General features: G+C 41.3%; 2 protein-coding genes across 2 annotated transcripts; both read left to right on the forward strand.

The window, feature by feature from the left end:
* The first annotated feature begins 651 nt into the window (after positions 1-651).
* On the forward strand, positions 652-4,455 carry LOC139457860 (uncharacterized). The gene is made up of 5 exons (XM_071239209.1): positions 652-718; positions 955-1,248; positions 2,029-2,313; positions 2,873-3,349; positions 3,836-4,455. The coding sequence occupies exons 1-5, from the start codon at positions 652-654 to the stop codon at positions 4,453-4,455; spliced, it is 1,743 nt and encodes a 580-aa protein (XP_071095310.1).
* A 6,548-nt stretch (positions 4,456-11,003) lies between these two features.
* Positions 11,004-16,108, forward strand: LOC139457861 (uncharacterized). The gene is made up of 6 exons (XM_071239210.1): positions 11,004-11,071; positions 12,252-12,321; positions 12,558-12,851; positions 13,649-13,933; positions 14,559-15,255; positions 15,742-16,108. The coding sequence occupies exons 2-6, from the start codon at positions 12,255-12,257 to the stop codon at positions 16,106-16,108; spliced, it is 1,710 nt and encodes a 569-aa protein (XP_071095311.1). The 5' UTR covers positions 11,004-11,071; positions 12,252-12,254.
* The last annotated feature ends 972 nt before the right edge of the window (positions 16,109-17,080 follow it).

Genomic DNA, 17,080 nt, shown 5'->3' on the forward strand with positions numbered 1-17,080 from the left:
TTTGCAAAACGGTGAGCGTGTCCTGCCCCAACGGTTCCTCCCGTCATAAAAAAATGGAAGTCGATTGTTCACTGGGAAAAAAACCACGGGGACATATGGCACAAGTATAATTGGCAATTGCATCTGACATGAATAGTTTTCACTGACAGCACTACTGAGGCATTGGATGGTTTAAACCTGTTTAAACAACAGTAAACATTGCTAAATCATTTATGAAAGTGTTTCAGACATTAACTTGCAATAGCTCATTCACGCTGCATGATTTTCTCGAATATTTCGTACATAAAAACAATCAACGTCTGAAGACATTTTACGTTTTGACTCTATTACCCTAACTGAGTGACCGAATGAAACATAATTTCAGTTTTTTCGGTGATACAGACTACTCTTGTACTCAACTGAAGCAAGTCGGAACCATATATATGGTAACGAACCAAGAAATGTGATTCAGCAAACATTTCATTTGTCATTGTTATGATAGTGGTGCCAATAGTTTCAGGTAAAGATCGTTTGTTTGTTGAAGACTGCACACTGGTATGGAGACATATATCCCGTTTCACAATACACGTGTGCTTAAGAAGGATGGAAATTATATATTTACAGGAGACTCTTTAATTATCTCATACAGTTTCTGTTTGTTTTCCACAGACGATGGTACCTCTCAGGCAAATTTCTGAATGGACGCTACTTCTTCTTCTGATGATTCATGAATCTGTCGGTATGTTATTTCGGTGGTATGTCTACACTCATAACATTGTACTGATTCAGCTAGTATGTGATATCTGTGTTATATCCATACACCAAATCATATACTGATTCATAGATCAACTGGCCAGTGGCATCGTAGCTTATCAGTATATCAATGAACTCTAATTTATTATGTTACACAATTACAATTAGTACAACTAATAATGAACATACGCATCTTTATGAAGATCATATTTACGCCAAAAGGTTCGCCGGAACTGATCTGTCCGGATGTCGGTTATCTTGGTTCTCCTGCTCATCTGATGTGCATCTCATCAAGTAATATAACTCCCCATGGCTATGTGACATCGCAAGATGAAGTTGCCGCTATTTGCAGTTTATCTAGCTCACCATGTACAACAATGGGCAACTACATGGCGTCTACCATCAACCAGACACACAGTAGCCTCACCATACCTGCAGTACAGCAAGCACATGCTGGGCAGTGGACGTGTACTATCCCACCTTCGTCTCCCCTATCCTGCAACTTAACTGTTGTGAGTAAGTACCCCAAGATAATATACATGATTGTGAAGCCAACACTCGCAACTATGGACCCTATCCCATCACTCAGTGTGGATGTATGCTGTTCAACAATGGCGAACACTATCCCGTAACATGTTGCTGGTACATGTTAAAAATTGCAAAATGAATTTTATTCACATGGGCGTATTGCAAAGGAATTTTTTATGAACATTGTAAGTGTTAACAACAGCAGTTTATTTTGTACTCAGACACACGTGAACTAGTAGAGAAAGAACAGTCATATTTTCCAAGCCATTGTAACATTTACAAGACGTGTCAGTAACCAACAATATGTTTGATGCGATTCCATGTTTTCACAGTGTTTGTACAGGAGAACAATTGCCGTGCCATTGTATGTATTTGTGACGGGTGTTACCAGGGAGGGCACACTTACATTTTTGCGAACACCTGGCATCCTTATTGTTTGACATAGTCGGAACATAGTCGGAACCGTGCAATAGACAAGATTTAAGGTTTCTTATGATCATGGAAAGAGATTTACCAACTTGCCTCAACATCATATTGTCATGCCACTAAATGAAGGAGTACTATCAAGTGGGGACATAGTTGACAAGATGTCATATATACTTTATACTGAGAATCCCATTGTACTTGATATTTTTGTGCTTATGATATATATATATTGAAACTATTCTTGTCAATGAGGAAAGGAAAACATCTCAAGTTGAAGGTTCTTCCGGCTGAATGTCGTATCGAACATGTAGAGACTATTTGTAATGCGACTTTGTGTTTTAGAACTCCCGACCTGCTTCACAACAAGTGATGTAAACATTACGACGCTCGACGTTGGCGAGGAGCTCTCCTTGACAGTACACATCCAGGGGTATTATTGTTCTGAGCTGGTTCAGCTGAAGGTATCCACGGGAAGAACTGATCATGAATACTTCAGTGAAACAGTCACTGATATAACAGATAAAACAGTTAACATCAAAATCAACAAGACCAACTCCAACTTCGAGGCGGAACTGGTCTTCACCTGCGGTGGCCATAGCTCGACTCTACCTTGTAATGTAACCAACGGTGAGTACAAGGGGAAAGAGGCAGTACTAGTATTCATATGTTTAAATCATATTTCTCAACATAAACAACGCATGTTGGATTTCAAGTAAAGTGACTTCAATGTATGAAAAAACATTGAAATAAAACCATGTGTGCACACTGTGTAAATCTGGGTTGTGGAATACGCCAAGCGTTTCCCTTTTCGTAAGTATTAACGTGAATACCGATGTGCACATGGCACAACGCACGTGGCCTGTTGTTGTTAGTTTTGGTAACACAAACGCGAACCAAATCATAAGTCAGGGAAATACCTATTTCCTCATAGTTAACATAACTCCTTCAGGAGGAAAGTATGATCAATGGCAGGTCTTTGTGAAGCATGTTCATTTGCAGATTTGTGATAATAACTGAAACACAATTGCATGATCTATGAATACCTGCATTAAAAGAGTCAATTGTAATGGCGCTCATCGGGTCCACAGAACACCACATTTCAACAGAAAAGGCTACTGATACATCAGCGAGAAGTTGCATCTTAATGGGTATGGACATACGTTGTATATATAATATTTATTTACAGGGACGTCGTCAAGCACACCTGACCAAAATATAACACCAGGGACGCCAAACGACATCGACATAATTGGAGTAGATGAACCCGCCGTCTTAGTCACCGTCACCGTCATCGTCACCGTCACCATCATCATCATCGTCGCTTATGTCTGCTTCAAAAGGAGGACCATACAGCAGAAGGTGCCACCAGTGTTGGAATGCCCCGACCCGCCGTACATGCAGTTTAGGGAACCCCTTCATAACACGTACGACAACGTGGAGGATCTCGGGGCACAGGGGTCAGGATCCAAGAAGGACACTTCACCACCTTGTACAGAAGCGCCTGCGGACACAGTGAACTATGCAGCCGTTGGCGACACCAGTGTCCCAGACACTAAAACAAGGAAAGATGACCCGCCTGTATTGATGGACGCTGGGGGATATCCAACTGTTGCTGACAGACGTGTTACGGACAAAGGCACACAGGGAGATGTCACAGATAAATCTTTAGACACGGACTACTATAAAACTGTTGAGGATCAAAATGCAGCATCACCTAGTGTAATGCAAGGAGACCTACCTCTCCCATTTGACGCTGCAGGATATTTAACTGTCGCTTACAGACAAGCTGCAGAAACTAGCCCACAGAGAGAAGACACAGCTAACCCTTTAGACACGGGCTACTATGAAATAGTTGAGGACCAAAGTGCAGCAGCACGTAGTGTAATGCAAGGAGACCTACCTGTCCCATTTGACGCTGCAGGATATTTAACTGTCGCTTACAGACAAGCTGCAGAAACTAGCCCACAGAGAGAAGACACAGCTAACCCTTTAGACACGGGCTACTATGAAATAGTTAAGGACCAAAGTGCAGCAGCACTTAATGTAATTAAAGGAGACCTACCTCTCCCACTTGACGCTGCAGGATATTTAACTGTCGCTTACAGACAAGCTGCAGAAACTAGCCCACAGAGAGAAGACACAGCTAACCCTTTAGACACGGGCTACTATGAAATAGTTGAGGACCAAAGTGCAGCAGCACGTAGTGTAATGAAAGGAGACCTACCTCTCCCAATTGATGCTGCAGGATATTTAACTGTCGCTTACAGACAAGCTGCAGAAACTAGCCCACAGAGAGAAGACACAGCTAACCCTTTAGACACGGGCTACTATGAAATAGTTGAGGACCAAAGTGCAGCAGCACTTAGTGTTATGCAAGGAGACCTAACTCTCCCAATTGATGCTGCAGGATATTCAACTGTTCCTGTCAGACATGCTGCGGACAAAGGCAAACAGGGAGATGACACAGCTAAACCTTTAGACACAGGACTCTATGTAAATGTTGATGTCGAAAGTGATGCAGAACCTAGTCTCCGACAAGGAGACCTACCTGCCCTAACTGCTGCTGTGGGGTATTCAACAGTTGACAATTTCAAACCATGCCCCGGTGCCGCGTCATTCAGTCACACGTGGAAGCCTGAAAATGTCCCGAATCAGATAGAAGGACAGAAAACCAACAGACCTCTCTATGAACTTTATGCAACTGTTAACAAGAAGAGGGGCACACCTAGGTTGGCCAGTGCTGATGCAACTACCACCCCTGTTATGTGAAATATACTGAAATGCTGACATTGGTTTTAGATGATTTCTAACACTTTGGTCATCAATAAAACGCAATTTAATTATGGCTAACCTGTCCATAAAAGTGATTGTTGGAAAAAGTAACTTAGATAGTGTATATAAGAGTCAGACGTGATGAACATGAAAATATGTGTTATGTAAATATACTTACCGTATCTTACCTATAATAGTTACTGAGTAAGGTTTAACGCCGAGTTTAACAGTATTCCAGTTATTTCATGGCGTGTCGACTTAATGTGGTAGGAAAGCCCGAATTGATGTAGGAACTTTTACCACTTTTGGTGATGCCAAACCTAGAAACAAAATTGGAGCGAACTCAGGAGTGCCCAAGTGCGCAATTTTACACAGCGCATAGAAGCGCCTTAGACGGCTGGGCCACCCGTGGCCCCACCTGTCATAGTGGGATGTTTTCGGTTGATCTATATTCCTAGCATCTGTATATACCCTGTAATTATTTTATTTTCCTTTATCTTTCTTGAGTGGTCAGGCTAGGCAACGTTCATTTATTGCTTGTCATTGTAACGATGTGGATCATTGCTCACAAATATCAATCTGATTCAGACTCTGTATTTAAAGGCTGTCGTCATACAGATGGAATATTGTGAGTGCTGCATTTAACAACAAACACATTTATGTATAATTTGCATATAAATATCTCCATAAATATTAAATCTTATCCTTCACGTTTATTTTCTTTCTAAATATTATTAACACATGCATTTTCGGTATGCTGAAAGTATGTGACTTTTGAATGGTCATTTTGACCAAATACTGGTTCAAGTGATATATGAAGCAGATCTTTTTTAGAAAGTTACTCGTTGTGCAGTGTGTTGGGGCCATGGGGTGGCCAAGTGGTCAAAGCTTTCGCTCGTCATGCCGAAGACCCGGGTTTGATTCCCTGCATGGGTACAATGTGTAAAGCCCATTTCTGGTGTTCCCCGCTGGAATTTTGGTAAAAGCACTCAATGTGCGTCACTTGTTGACATTATCAATTTTCCTGTTAAGGAAACCCACACTTTTTAGCGCTCGTGGAAAACAGTTACATCACGGACATTTATGTATTCATGCCAGCCAACAGAGTAAGCCCAATATCACGGAGCTCAAACAGGAAAATAACCGACTTGTGAAACCACATGCAATGAATATGTATACATTAAAATGGTATTTATTTGAATGATAAGTTCGTATAAAGTTTTAAAAGAAGACATCTCATGTGGTGGAGTTTCTGTAACGTCTGAAACAGCCACCAGATGACAGAGCAACGTACCCCAACGTGCTTTTATCAGTTTCATGTGTTAATGTTTGACACATATTGTAACTTGTGGGGAGCAGTTTTTTTCATCTTGTCTTTGAAGAGCTTAACCTATTTTATCTTTAGCGCTATACATTGCGTTCAAGACAACCGCGAAATACACACACCAAGTTCCGCACATCTGGATAAAAATAGTTATAAATGAAGTAAATGATGTGACCAAATGGAAAATTCGACACAAGCAGGCATTCGATATACCCGAATTCGAGACAAAGGAGTTCAAATGTATGTTCAAATGAAACAAAATAGCATGAACTTTAATATCATATCAACCAGTAAAAAAAACAGCCATGATATGGTTGATTAAAAAACAATTATGCATACAATATTTCTTTAGTTGTTCAGTATTTAATGAATGAAAAAAAGGAACAACATACCCATGCTTGAATTCAGAGTCGACGAACGGGATGGGTTTGTTCAGGATAATGGATTTGACTGATGCATGTCATCCTATCCCTTTTGCGAAGGTCGAGGATGATGGTGACAATCACTGAATTGCCTTGTTCTGGGTCGATTGTTTACAGACTTCCGTCATTATTATTATTATTATTATTATTATTATTATTATTATTATGATGATGATGATGTTGATTATCATTATTATTAGTATCCACACATAATCGAGTATGCATGGGATACGATGACATGCATCAAGCAAGTCAGCGAGCCTGACCACCGGATCCATACCATACCTGCAGAACAACACCTGTCATCCACCGGACACACAACAGTCTCAACATATCTACAGTACAACACATGCCATCCACCTGACACACAGCAGTCTTACCATACCTGCGGTACAATACCTGTAATCAGCTAGACACACATTAGTCTCACCATACCTGCAGTACAACATCTACCATCATCCAGACACACAGTAGCCTCACCATACCTGCAGTACAACACCTGCCATCCACAAGACACACAACAGTTTCATCATACCTGCAGTACAACATCTACCATCATCCAGACAAACAGTAGCCTCACCATACCTGCAGTACAACACCTGCCATCCACCAGACACACAGCAGTTTCACCATACCTGCAGTACAACATTTGCCATCATCCAGACACACAGCAGTTTCACCATACCTGCAGTACAACATTTGCCATCCACCGAACAGGCAGAAGTCTCACCATACCTGCAGTACATCTACCACCAATGAGACACAACACAACACCACAACAGTATTACCGTACATGTACCTGCAGTACAACATCCACAATCAACCAGATACACAGCAGCCTCACCATACCTGCAGTACAACATCTACTACCAATGAGACACACATCAGTATCACCGTACCTGCAGTAAAACATCCACATTCATCCAGACCTCACTGTACCTGAAGTACATCATATACACAAAGGTCACTCAAGGTCATAGATGAAATTATTTTAGTATCTCCAGAACCATTGAAGGTTATTTTTGTTTCGTGGATTCAGAATGTGTCTTAGTACATGAATAGCCTACCAGAGCTGTCATGTCTTTGTATGTATGCGTATACTCCATGTGATGGTGATTATCTAATTGTCCACGTCATTTGATATTACTGTTTTGAACTGCGTGTCTTAAAGTTAGTGACTGAAGAATCTGACATTGACACACTCACTGATGCGAGAAATAACTCGTGGCGCATGCATTGGAAGTGTTCCAAGGCATATAATTGCAAGTGAATGACTATTTGGCAGCGTGGCTGTTTGTACTAGTCTGGACTGATTCCGATTTATAGTAAGTGAGTATATTTTTAGGCCTCTTTTAGCAATAGTCGAACTTTATCACGGCGGGGAACACCAGAAATTGGGTTCACACATTGTACCCATGTCGGGATTCGAACCTGGGTCTCCGGCGTGACGAGCGAACGCTTCAACCAATGGGCTACCCGACCGCCCCTCCGATTTACAATGCTAGCCCACTGAGATACCATGCTGCAGTTTAACATGAATACCTCACTCAGCCACAGTATATTAATTCCGAGCCGACCAGTCCTTGTATAGCCCCTTAATGCCGACCGCCAGACAGGGTAACAACAAGTACCATCTTTTAACTTCTTTTGGTATGACGCGGCCGGGGATTGAACCCCGGACCTTCAGTTCTTCGGACGGACGCTCTACCACTAGACCACGGAGGCGGTCTACAATTTTATAACCTATGGATATGTTCGTGCCAATATATTCCGACATCACACGTTGCACAGAAGGGGTCAGTATTTCGTATCTGTATCCCCTTCTTCACACATTGAGCTCACTTGCCAGTATATAACTAATAAACTAAGAAACAGTTTCAAATCGACTCTAACCCACACTGACCCACGCACTTCCTTTGAATATTTCATCACGATTTCAACAAGACTTTCGAGATGTTTATTCATCAGCAGTTATTCTGAAAAGAAACAATCAATTTAATGTAATTGCTTCCCGAATAAATAAATGAATCTTTTTTTAATCGATACACATTTTTGATATACCAATGTCATTTGGGTGATAAAAGCTGTTTCCTCATAGAGTGGCGACGTACTTGCGGCCCACTGCTGCGGGGTTGTGTCCTTTAGAATTGCAAGGATCCGCTTAACTTGGGTTCACCTACCCTTGTGTGTTCAGTACCATAACCACCGGTGTGATGTACTATGACATTGCTGAAGGTGCTGCTTGACGGATCAGTTACAAAAAAAAGATGTTTGATACAATTCCCTATTTTCACTTCTACCACACGTCCCCGTTTTATTGTTTTTTTTCAGGTGTACAAATGACTTGCCTTTGAATTCGGTACCACAGAATAGGAAGGATACGCTGAACTGTTTGCGAACACACGCTTCATGGTATAGTCAGAATCGTACAGCCGACCCTGTTTTGACTATGTATTTCTTGCGAAGATGGAAAGGATATGTCGTTTCTTTTGTTTTTAAGAGGACACTGGTCTGACGATATTCAGAGTATTGATTTTGGGTAAACTATGATGTGTCAAAAGTTTCCATCAGGAAATGAAGACGTAAATGTTTTAGCTATTGTGACTCCGTCACATGTAGCGACGAAAAATAGTATTGAATAAAAAAGTTCAAAATGTAAATCCATGTTGCACTTGATACATTGATAGTTGATAGTGTGTAGATCTGCAATCATTTGTATCAACACACAAAGAAGGGGATACGTATTGTGACGGACAAGGACTGGGCCGGACTGATGCCAGTTTTGTAGCAGCGAAACTCTGACTCCAACATGACTACTCCCCTCCCCCCCCCCCCCCCCCCCCCCCCAACACACACGCACACACACACACTCAGCCACCTACAAACACAATATACTGACTGAACAGTCCTTGTTTTATACCAGTAAAGCCGAGCTCCGGATAGGGAAACACGAAGTACTCTCTTTTAACGTCTTTTGGATTGACGCTCTCATTTCCGGTCAAACCACGTACAGTAAATCACAATGGCGGTCTCGTTTTATAACCACGGAAACAGAAAGAACTATTCGTGAGCAATTTAACCCCCATTGCAGTTTCTTCGAAGGCCTTGAGAGGAATGCTGACAGTTGCTGATGCCCCTCTATAATATTCCAGCATGGCCATCCAATCCTGGTTTCCCAACAACCGAAGCCTGATGGGGCAACATAGCGGGTTGGGTGATGAGGCTCGGTGACGTGGTTCATTACGTGCCATCATGTCCCAAAGTCGTGGGGCGTTCCTCAACATCTCAGTCACTGGTTTGTCTGATCCTGACTCAACTTTTTGAAAATATTGATAAGTGCAGAGCTAAACAACAAAGCGAAATCCAACTTTAATGTTAGTTAGTTGGTATTTTAATGTACAGGGGCTGGGCCTTCGTTGGAAATGGGTTGGCTCTTCATGTTGAACGCCTGTGTTCGTTCTACCACATGGGTAAAGTGTGTGAAACCCCTTCTGGTTTCCCCCGTCGTAATAATGCTGGCATGTTGGTAAAGGTGTGGTTTGTTGTATACAATGGAACAAATATATGTCAGATATACTTCATTGGTATTGTGCATTATAAAAAACGGGGCGGTTGGGTAACCTGATGGTTTAAATCGTTTTCTCGTCACGCCAAAGGCCTGGGTTCGACTGACCACATGGGTACAATGTGTGAAGCCCAGATCTGGTGTCCCCGCCGTGATATTGCAGAAATGCTCCTAAATTCGACGTAGCACTCACTCGCTCGCTCGCTCGTTACCCCCACGCAGATTTCTCACTCACTCACTCACTCACTCACTCAGTTACTCACTCACTCACTCACTCACTCACTCACTCACTCACTCACGGGTATGGTGCTGACAAACCTAGAAACATAATCGGCGGTTGCAGTGAGTGAGTGAGTTAAAATATAATGTCGCAACGTTTATATATTCACAAGTTAGTCATTTAAACAACAAATTTCATCAAACATATTTGGGCATAACAATACGGGCAATAACCAACTGGTGTTTGTTTGTAACATATGGGTTTTATTATGTGAGGAATAGATACGTTGTAAAGATACAAGTCCAGCACATGTGTTGAGCGCCATCGTCTTCATAGAGACACACCATTCGTTATCACTCCCCCCCTTTCCGTAACCTGCAACAAGACTCGTCCCCTATCGAAGAATGTTATGTTAGAAAATACGACAAATCAGTCAGATTGCGCGTATGACTTCAAGTACTTCGGTCAAAGAATCCCTCAAGAATAATTTTTCATTTTAAAAGTATATACCAAAGATACGGTTATATGTGTTCAATCATTCTGTAGAATACTGTACGTCCCGATGTGTTTTCAATAGCATCTGGATATAAAGGGAAATATACATGAATCATTAGTTGACAATTCTTTTAGCTATACCCGTTTGCGCTTCGGCTCTACCCAGTCGCAAAATGACCACGAGAGGTTCACGAGTCGCTATTTGCTTGTCCCGGAATAACGCGAGTCGGTCACGAATGAGAGACACACTAAGGGCCACGTGATCATAACAGCTTACCCTAGATGAAGGCCAGATCGTCTTTATTTCCTTGTTTCGACCTCGAAACAAGGACATAAAATGATCACAAATTACGCTCCTTCTCAATAGACCAAGTGAAAGCTGATCCACCACACACAGGGAAAGGACGTTTTGAGTGATGGTTCATTAGTTGTATCATCCTTTCAATGCAACTCAAGTTATTGAGTTCGCCCACCTTCCTGCGAAAACGTGGTATTATCACTAATTGACAGTGATTCGGTGCCGCACAATGGAATATCTCTAAATTACCATCTCATTGAATTAATGCAATTTGTAGTTTACACATGGGGTAAGTTTGTGAATTTTAACATGATTTTGTTTCCTGGTAATACACTGAAAACGTCTCTTGTTAAATATGTTAAGAATATCATTCTTGTATTTATTCTCTCGTCATTTTGTAGGGTGAATGTCGTGAACATCAATTGCAAAGTTCTAAGCCATTTTACTATTTTGACTATTTTATGAGCATGTGTCTATCACTATCCATCTTTTCAGGAAACCCAAGCATCGACACTATTTGATAGTGATTCACAAACACATGCTTTCAGTATATATTTGGCATCGTACAATGTTTCACTAGATATTTCTTGAAAGTAAAAGTGGGTTTTATTGCTTTTATGCAATGCTGCTATCTTTTTTAAAATGAACATTCCAAACAGTTTTCGGAATACATGTTGTGATTCAGTGCTTTACTACTAAAATACCATTTCAATAAATAAATGCAATCTCTTCGATTTCCAAAATATAATGGGTTTTATTTCTTTTATTGTACTTGACGTGTCTATACATCTCTAGCAAATAGTTACGATGCAAGGTGTTTACAAAACGGTGAGCGTATCCTGCCCCAACGGTTCCACCCGTCACAAAGAAATGGAAGTCAATTGTTCACCTGAAAATAAACACGGGGACATGTGGCACAAGTATAATTGGGAATTGCATCCGACATCAATAGGTTTTCACTGACAGCACTACTGAGGCATTGGATGATGTAAACCTGTTTAAACACCAGTAAACATTGCTAAATCATTTATGAATGTGTTTCAGACATTAACTTGCAATAGCTTATTCACGCTGCATGATTTTCCCGAATATTTCGTACAAAAAAAACAATCAACCTCTGAAGACATTTTATGTTTTGACTCTATTACTCTAAGTGACCGAATTGAGCATAATTTAAGTTGTTTTCGGTGATTCAGACTACTGTTGTGGGAGAACCTGAATGAAGCAAGTCGAAACAATATATACGGTAACGAACCAAGAAATGTGATTCAGCAAACGTTTTATTTGTCATTGTTATGATAGTGGTGTCAATAGTTTCAGGTAAAGATCGTTTGTCTGTTGAGGTTTGTATACTGGTATGGAGACATTTATCCCGTTTCACAATACACGTGTGCTTAAGAAGGATGGAAATTATATATTTACAGGGGACACTTTAACTATCTCATACAGTTTCTGTTTGTTTTCCACAGACGATGGTACCTCTCAGGCAAATTTCTGAATGGACGCTACTTCTTCTGATGATGATTCATGAATCTGTCGGTATGTTATTTCGGTGGTATGTCCATACTCATTGTTGTGTACTGTTTCAGCTCATGTATTATGTATGTGTTATATCCATACATTAAATCATATACTGATTCATAGATCAACTGGCCAGTGGCATCGTAGCTTATCAGTATATCAATGAACTCTAATTTATTATGTTACATAATTACAATTAGTACAACTAATAATGAACCTACACATCTTTATGAAGATCATATTTACGCCAAAAGGTTCGCCGGAACTGATCTGTCCGGATGTCGGTTATCTTGGTTCTCCTGCTCATCTAACGTGCATCCCACCGAGTAATATAACTTCACATGGCTATGTGTCATCGCAAGGTGAAGTTGCCGTCATCTGCAATGTATCAAGCTCATCATGTACAACAATGGGCAACTACATGGCATCTACCATCAACCAGACACACAGTAGCCTCACCATACCTGCAGTACAGCAAGCACATGCTGGGCAGTGGACATGTACTATCCTACCTTGGTCTCAACTATCCTGCAACATTGCTGTTGTGAGTAAGTACCCCAAGATAAGATACATGATTGTGAAGCCAACACTCGCAACTATCACTCCCATCACTCAGTGTGGATGTAGGCTGTTCAACAATGGCGGACACTATTCCGTAACATGTTACTGGTACATGTTGAGATAGCAAAATGAATGTTATTCACATGGGCGTATTGCAAGGGAATCTGCATTGTGCTATCAACATAATAAGTGTTAACAACAGCAATTTAGGTTGTACTTAGACACACGTGAACTAGTACAGAAAGAACAGTTATATTTTCCAAGCCATTGTGACATATACAAGTTTGACGTATCAGGAACCAGCAATATGTTTGAAGCGATTCCCTCTTTTCACAGTGTTTGTACAGGAGAACAATTGCCGTGCCTTTGTATGTATTTGTGACGGGTGTTACCGGGGAGGACACCCTTACATTTTCGCGAACACCTGGCATCCTTGCTATGTGATACTGCTTCGTATACACAAGCTTATGATATAGTCGGAACCGTGCAATAGACAAGCTTTAAGGTTTCTTATGATCATGGAAAGGAATTTGCCAACTTGCCTCAACATCATATTGTCATGCCATAAATGAAGGAGTGCTATCAAGTTGGGACATAGTTGACAAGATGTCATATATACTTTATACTGAGAATTTTATTGTACTTGATATGTTTGTGCTTATGATATATATATTGAAACTATTCTTGTCAATGATGAAAGGAAAACATCTCACGTTGAAGTCCTTTCGGCTGAATGTCGTATCTAACTTGTAAAGACTACCTGTAATGCGACTTTGTGTTTCAGAACTCCCGACCTGCTTCATAACAAGCGATGTAAACATCACGACGCTCGACGTTGGCGAGGAGCTGTCCCTGGCAGTACACATCCAGGGGTATTACTGTTCTGAGCTGGTTCAGCTGAACGTATCCACAGGAAGAACTGATCATGAATACCCCAGTGAAACAGTCACTGATATAACAGATAAAACAGTTAACATCAAAATCAACAAGACCAACTCCAACTTCGAGGCGGAACTGGTCTTCACCTGCGGTGGCCATAGCACGACTCAACCTTGTAATGTAACCAACGGTGAGTACAAGGGGAAAGAGGCAGTACTAGTATTCATATGTTTAAAGCATATTTCTCAACATAAACAACGCATGGAAAGAGTTCAGTCTCAAGTACAGTGACTTTAATGTTTGAAAAAACTTATGAATTAAAACTACGTGTGCACACTGTGTAAATCTGGGTTGTGGAGTATGCCAAGCGTTTCCCTTTATGTAAGTATTAACGTGAATACCGAGGTGCACATGTGACAACGCACGTTACCTGTTATTGTTAGTTTGGGTAACGCAAACGATAGCCAAATTAAATGCCAGGAACCACTTGTTTCTTCAAAGTTAACATAATAAACGAAATTTATATTTCTTTATTCATTCAATGACATTCAATGGTAAATAAATTGACTTCTCTTCAGCAAGAAAGTATGATCAATGGCAGGTCTTAGTGAAGCATGTTCATTTGCAGATTTGTGATAATAACTGAAACACAATTGCATGATCTATGAATACCTGCATTAAAAGAGTCAATTGTAATGGCGCTCATCGGGTCCACAGAGCACCACATCTCAACAGAAAAGGCTACTGATACATCAGCGACAAGTTGCATCTTAATGGGTATTGACATACGTTGTATATATACCATTTATTTACAGGGACGCCGTCAAGCACACCTGACCAAAATATAACACCAGGGCCGCCAAACGCCATGGTCATCATTGGAGTAGCTGTCACCGTCGTCATCACCATCATCATCATCGTCACCTATGTCTGCTTCAAAAGGAGGACCATACAGCAGAAGGTACCACCAGTGTTGGAATGCCCCGACCCGCCGTACATGGAGTTTAAGGAACCCCTTCATAACACGTACGTCAGCGTGGAGGACCTTGGTGCACAGGGGTCGGGATCCAAGAAGGACACTTCACCACCTTGTACAGAAGCGTATGCAGACACAGGGAACTATGCAGCCGTTAGCGACACCAGTGCCCTTGACACTAAAACAAGGAAAGATGACCTGCCTGCATTAATGGACGCGGGGGGATATTCATTTGTTGCTGACAGACGTGTTCCGGACAAAGGCAAACCGGTAGATGACACAGCTAAATCTTTAGACACGGACTACTATAAAACTGTTGAGGATCAAAATGCTGCAGTACCTAGTGTAATGCAAGGAGACCTACCTCTCCCACTTGACGCTGCAGGATATTTAACTGTCGCTTACAGACAAGCTGCAGAAACTAGCCCACAGAGAGAAGACACAGCTAACCCTTTAGACACGGGCTACTATGAAATAGTTGAGGACCAAAGTGCAGCAGCACTTAGTGTAATGCAAGGAGACCTACCTCTCCCACTTGACGCTGCAGGATATTTAACTGTCGCTTACAGACAAGCAGCAGAAACTAGCCCACATAGAGAAGACACAGCTAACCCTTTAGACACAGGCTACTATGATATAGTTGAGGACCAAAGTGCAGCAGCACTTAGTGTAATGCAAGGAGACCTACCTGTCCCATTTGATGCTGCAGGATATTTAACTGTCGCTTACAGACAAGCTGCAGAAACTAGCCCACAGAGAGAAGACACAGCTAACCCTTTAGACACGGGCTACTATGAAATAGTTGAGGACCAAAGTGCAGCAGCACTTAGTGTAATGCAGGGAGACCTACCTGTCCCATTTGACGCTGCAGGATATTTAACTGTCGCTTACAGACAAGCTGAAGAAACTAGCCCACAGAGAGAAGACACAGCTAACCCTTTAGACACGGGCTACTATGAAATAGTTGAGGACCAAAGTGCAGCAGCACTTAGTGTTATGCAAGGAGACCTAACTCTCCCAACTGATGCTGCAGGATATTCAACTGTTCCTGTCAGACATGCTGCGGACAAAGGCAAACAGGGAGATGACACAGCTAAACCTTTCGACACAGGACTCTATGTTGATGTCGAAAGTGATGCAGAACCTAGTCTCCGACAAGGAGACCTACCTGCCCTAACTGCTGCTGTGGGATATTCAACAGTTGACAATTTCAAACCATGCCCCGGTGCCGCGTCATTCAGTCACACGGGGAAGCCTGAAAGTGTCCCGAATCAGATAGAAGGACAGAAAACCAACAGACCTCTCTTTGAACTTTATGCAACTGTTAACAAGAAGAGGGGCACACCTAGGTTGGCCAGTGCTGATGCAACTACCACCCCTGTTATGTGAAATATACTGAAATGCTGACATTGGTTTTAGATGATTTCTAACACTTTGGGTCATCAATAGAACGCAATTTAATTATGGCTAACCTGTTCATAAAAGTGATTGTTGGAAAAAGTAACTTAGATAGTGTATATAAGAGTCAGACGTGATGAACATGAAAATATGTGTTTGGTAAATATACGTACCGTATCTTACCTATAATAGTTACTGAGTAAGGTTTAACGCCGAGTTTAACAGTATTCCAGTTATTTCATGGCGTGTCGACTTAATGTGGTAGGAAAGCCCGAATTGATGTAGGAACTTTTACCACTTTTGGTGATGCCAAACCTAGAAACATAATTGGAGCGAACTCAGGCGTGCCCAAGTGCGCAATTTTACACTGCGCATAGAAGCGCCTTAGACGACTGGGCCACCCGTGCCCCCACCTGTCATAGTGGGATGTTTTCGGTTGATCTATATTCCTAGCATCTGTATATACCCTGTAATTATACCTACTTGGATGTTTTATATTTGTTTATTTTCCTTTATCTTTCTTGAGTGGTCAGGCTAGGCAACGTTCATTCATTGCTTGTCATTGTAACGATGTGGATCATTGCTCACAATATAAATCTGATTCAGACTCTGTATTTAAAGGCCGTCGTCATACAGATGGAATATTGTGAGTGCTGCATTTAACAACAAACACATTTATGTATAATTTGCATATAAATATCTCCATAAATATTAAATCTAATCCTTCACGTTTACTTTCTTTCTAAATATTATTAACACATGCATTTTCGGTATGCTGAAAGTATGTGACTTTTGAATGATCATTTTGACCAAATACTGGTTCAAGTGATATATGAAGCAGATCTTTTTTAGAAAGTTACTCGTTGCGCAGTGTGTTGGGGCCATGGGGTGGCCAAGTGGTCAAAGCTTTCGCTCGTCATTCCGAAGATCCGGGTTTGATTCCCTGCATGTGTACAATGTGTA

The sequence above is a fragment of the Haliotis cracherodii genome, unplaced genomic scaffold (assembly GCF_022045235.1).
Source record: "Haliotis cracherodii isolate W230 unplaced genomic scaffold, xgHalCrac1.p SCAF_12, whole genome shotgun sequence".
NCBI lineage: Eukaryota > Metazoa > Mollusca > Gastropoda > Lepetellida > Haliotidae > Haliotis > Haliotis cracherodii.